This window comes from Kryptolebias marmoratus, linkage group LG7, assembly GCF_001649575.2.
Source record: "Kryptolebias marmoratus isolate JLee-2015 linkage group LG7, ASM164957v2, whole genome shotgun sequence".
NCBI lineage: Eukaryota > Metazoa > Chordata > Actinopteri > Cyprinodontiformes > Rivulidae > Kryptolebias > Kryptolebias marmoratus.
In genome coordinates this window covers 7,184,298-7,189,377 of record NC_051436.1, presented here as the reverse complement: position 1 = coordinate 7,189,377, position 5,080 = coordinate 7,184,298, and the positions used below count along the sequence as shown (strand labels likewise).

Here is a 5,080-nt window from a genome sequence, read left to right as displayed (position 1 = left end):
CCCTCCCTCACTCCCTCCCTCCCTCACAAACAGCTGACACCCCTGACTTTATACTCTGCTTGCTATGTAATTCAGTTCTGGAGTCACACGTGTATTCAAAGTAGATTTAAACAACTAAACTTAGGATTTGTGTAAAACCATTTCAGTAATAAGTCAAGTATATAAATACTGCATTATTTACAGCTCGTAACGGACTTAAATACGCAGCAAACGGCTTCTTTAGAATCCTTCAATAAGTTAAAGACCTAGCCTTTCTTTGGCGTATGGGTTGGGGATGACGCTCAGCTACTACCACACTAAATTTTAGCTCAATATCTGCATATCTGGCAGAGTTCTAGCCGTTCTTGTGTTAGCTAATGTCGATTAGCTGTGGTGGCCATCTTGAATTGGGTTGACTCCAAGAGTTAATCGGTTGTAGATGTACGTCCTGTGACTGCTTTCTGAGCGTTTCATCAAAAGCCGTCCAGTGGTTCATGAGATATTTTGCTAACAGACAGACAGCGTTTGCGTCAACAGCAAATGGTAAAGTTTTAAGCAAAAACATTGTGTAATGTGCAGAGTATGTGTTGGGGATGACTCTCAGCTACTACCACACCATATTCTAGCTCGATATCTGTAAAATTGACTGAGCTACAGCCCATTCTGCGTTTGTTAAAGCTGCTTTGCTGTGGCGGCCATCTTGAATGGGGTTAACTCCAAATGTTAATAGGTTGTAAATGTACATCGAATGATTATTTTTTTGAAATTTCATTAAATGCAATCCACTGGTTAATGGGATATGTTGCTTTTTCTACAGCCAAACAAATAAAAATAAATGTAAACAGTTCACATTTAGTTCAGAGTCGCAGCTCTGCATATTTCCTCTGAGCCCTCTTGTCGCAGGAAATGGAGCAGCAGCTCAGACCCGTGCAGCGGGCCCGGCCCTGAGCATTACCTGACAACATGGCAGTGATGGAGAGGACCTCGTTGGAGCAGTTGAAATCGCAGCTGGCGATGACCATCTTGGCGAGCTGCGGGTCCAGGGGGAACTCCGCCATCATGGAGCCCAGCTCGGTCAGGTCGCCGTTGTCGTTCAGCGCTGCCAGGTAGTTCAGCAGCTCGAGGGCTCGCATCAGGGTCTCCGGGGCTGAGGGAGGGGGGTGGACAGAATGGGAGCGATGGGCTGTTAAAGTGGTCCAAGGCCAGGAGCAAAAAAGAAAAAAACCCTCTCACACACAGGTGGTAGGGCTGGACAATTTGCAAAACTGTCATTCTTAAAATAGCAGCTTCACTTGAGAAGCAGAATCTGGAGCCATTTCACACAAATTTATGTCAGATTTGAAGAAAACTTTAATAATTAAAGACCTAGCATTCTCTGAACAAACTTTATAAACGACGTTTTGTGTGATCTTGTGTGAGCTCTAATGAAATGTCTCAGCTACTACCACGACAAATTCCAGCTTAATATCTGTCAAACTGACCATGTTGTAGGCATTTTCATATTAGATCATATCATTTAGCTGTGGCTGCCGTCTTGAATTAGGTTAATCTGTTGTTACTACGACTACTACTTTATTTATAAAGCACTTTAAAACAACAGTAGCTGCGACAAAGTGCTGGTACAGATAAAAATCAGTAAACATTCAAAGTATTGAAAAGACAAAAGACAACAAAAACAATAAAACGCAACAACAGAAGTAAGAGCAAAAGTCTCAACATGTGTTAAAAGCCAAATAATAAAAGTGTCTTAAGAAGAGTTTTGAAAGTGGACAATAAAGGGACACTTCTGACATGTAACGGCAAGTCGTTCGGTAATTTGGGAGCGGCAACGCTAAAAGCTCCGCCTCCTCTGAGCGTCAGTTTTGACCTCGGTACCTTCAGCTGATCAGCTGACCCGAGGCAACGAGCAGGGCAGAGTAAGATGGGGCGAGACCGTGTAAACTTCTAAAAACAAATAAAAGAATCCTAAAATGAACTCTAAGCTGCACAGGCAGCCGGTGGAGAGAAGCCAGGATTGGGGGGATTGTGTTGTTGATCGGTTTTTGGGATTTTTATTAAAATCCGTCCACTGGTTTCTGAGGTATTTCACGAACAAACAATGTCAAAGTTCTTCCACAATGTGCAGACCTCATAATAAAGTTGGGGACGACTTTCAGCTACTGTCAGACCAAAAGTTGAGCTCAATATCTGTAAAACTGACTGAGTTGTAACCATTTTTGTGTCTGCTAAGATCCGATGGCTGTAGTGGCCAACTTGAATTGAGTTGACTTTAAAAGTTAATCTGTTAGAGATGCACATCCAAAGATTACCATCTCAAGGTTTCATTAAAATCCATCCAGTGGTTCATGAGATGTTTTGCTAACAGACAAACATACACAGAGACACACGCAAATCCAGACCGTCTATCAAATTATTCTTGTGTCATCCCAAACTGATTGCGAGTCCAGTAAACAAGATGATTGACCAACTGAGGGTTGATTAAAAGAAAATAATACAAGCCCAAGAAAAAAAACAAAAACAAAGAAACGTGAAAAGACTTCCATCACCTGCCGCACGTGCAGTTTAATGGAAGACAAATGCTTGTTAAGAAACGACACAAACGCTCGACGCGAGGCAGCTGGCGGGTCTGATGGAGGGAGGCGTGAGGCGACTGGGAAGGGCCAGAGTGAACGCCGGACGAGCGGCGCGGCGGCGAGGCAATCACGGCCGAGCTCATTTTTCATCCTCGACTCAGGTGATCCTAAACAACTAATGTAATTACAGGGGAACTTTCTACTTAATGCCTCAACACAAAAGGCTTCCACCGTTTGGTTAAAAGATTTTTCCTCCAGATGCAATTATTGACCTTTGGCTCGGCAGAGCTGAAGCCTAATGACCAGTTGCATGTTAACTGAAAATTAGCTGCGAGCAGCGGCGTCGCTACACGCTCGCTTTCATTTCAAGTGCTTCCAAAATAAAGAAGGGGGGGGGGAATTCAATTTAAAACAGCGGGGGAGGTATTTTTTTATGATTAACAAATATTGATTCGTGGCATCAAATCTACTTTTTTTTTTTTTTTAAACTTACTAACTCCAGTGGCTTGTGTGTGGCTGAACAAAAGGTGAAAATCTGATTTCCAAGTACAGCTAGCATGATGAACCAGTGTGGAAATTCAATCTATACCGACTTATCAGAAAGTAAGTATCGACTGCCTCGACGTAGAAAATCCGATATATTAACCCGAGGACGAATCGATGAGGCAAAAGGCTAAAGGTACTTTGGTTTCGAAAAGGTACTTTTTGGAAATGTCACAAGAAAAATGAATTCCACCCAGCCACATGCTCGGGTAAATTGCTACAGATTTCTTCTGTTCGGCTCACTGCTGCGTCTGGGTTTTATGATTAACCCGTTTAGATCCGAGGCATGAGGATTCTAACGTGGAAAGGTTACAAACAAATATTATCATACCCGTCGTAGATGGCTGTTTAAACAATATCAGTTTGGAGAAACAGATTTTATTTGTGACCGGACTGACGAGCTAATGGCTAGTCCAAGTGAGGCCAAGACCAAAGTGGATTGCTGCAGCCGTAACACAACCTCATCCTCAGAAGGTTTCATAGTGGTTCATCCAAATTTAACTTTATACATTGCATTTTGTTTCACATATAAGTAGTTTATATAAATGGCTAATGCAAATAGTGGCAGCAATAATGGGTTACTTATGTTCTGGAGACAATGCAACATTTATTAAAATAGTGCTTGGACAAATTGCAGTGAGAATTTCTGAGAATTTGTCCAGCTTGGACCGGATTGACCCAACAGCTTGCTCGAGCAGGTCCGGCTCCAAAGCGGACTTCTGCAATATTACTGTTGAACGTTGTTGTGACAATATCATTTGTGACAAAGGCTCCCAAACCCACTGTCACATGCCCCCTCTCCTATCGCCACAGGAAGCAACAGGAGCCTGAAGCAGCCAAAAAAAAAGTCCTATTTACTGCAAATTCTGAAATATTCTAAATTTTACAGAAAATTCCATTTTTAACATCCGGTTCTGTGATTAAGTCTGACTTGTCTGCATCGTCAAAATCATGGGGCCCTAGTGTTGCTTTCGCATTAACTTTAGCATTTCAGCTATGTTCTTCTAAATCAGCTGAGGGCATTTAGGACAGTGGGGGTCCATCTGATTACTAAATATATTACTGCTTCCTGGTTTGGTTCTGCAAAAATGTTACAATATTCCAGCTGGAAGTGGCCCAGGCTCAACCGGACGGGGCACTTACAAAAAAAAACCCACAGAATTGTCTGTACATAACACAGTAATGTGAAATAGATGGTGACATAAACGGTACATAAATTAGCATTAACATAAACCACTCCAACAAATTGGAGTTGTTTTAAATTGCCAGTAATCTGCTTTGGTCCTGACCCCGTTCGAAGTAAGCGTTAGCTTGTCTGCACACTGGGAATTAAACCCAATTCCTCCAAACTGAGGTCGTTCAAAGAGTTATCTCCAACAGGTAAGACAGTAACTGCTCGTAACCTTTCCACAGAACCTTAACTGATCTGAACGATCCCCTTTTAAGAAGGTGAACAGAAGAAATACATCTCTGACCATTCCACGGGTAAAATAAACAGTTAAAACTAAGCTCTGTATGTACAAGTACTTAAATACTTCAAAATAGTTTGTGTTTGGACATGTTGTCTTTGATCATTGATCAAACACAACTATTCATATCTAAATTGAACACTAAATGGTGGCTTTAACATGAAAAATATCATACAGTTTGGGAATTTAACTTGTACCAAACTTAATGATTGGAGGTCATCAGAGAAAAAATGTTCAATTCCCAGAGTTGAGTTTATTATTATTGTGTTGCTTTGAACTATAAAACCACCAAACACATCTTGGACATGACCGTTTTCTCTAAGGGCAGCCTTTGACACGGCATATAAAACGTGTTCCATTGTAAATACACGGTATAAAAGCTGTCTAGTAACCCTCCGACTTAAAGCAGACTTCATTTGTTGCGCCCAAGAAGCTCCAGCTTCCAGCCTGCGAAGGTAAAACAGTCTGCCACCACTGGATCAAATAAATAAAAAGGTAATCCTCGCCCGCCTAACA

At 41.8% G+C, this 5,080-nt stretch overlaps 1 protein-coding gene across 1 annotated transcript in view; it reads right to left on the bottom strand.

Annotated features, from left to right (window-relative positions):
- Nucleotides 1–5,080, bottom strand: part of dhx15 (DEAH (Asp-Glu-Ala-His) box helicase 15) — a 41,367-nt gene that overhangs the window by 7,249 nt on the left and 29,038 nt on the right. The window contains exon 10 of the mRNA XM_017414442.3: nucleotides 935–1,126. Coding sequence (XP_017269931.1) covers nucleotides 935–1,126 — 192 coding nt within the window. The remainder of the gene's footprint in view (nucleotides 1–934; nucleotides 1,127–5,080) is intronic.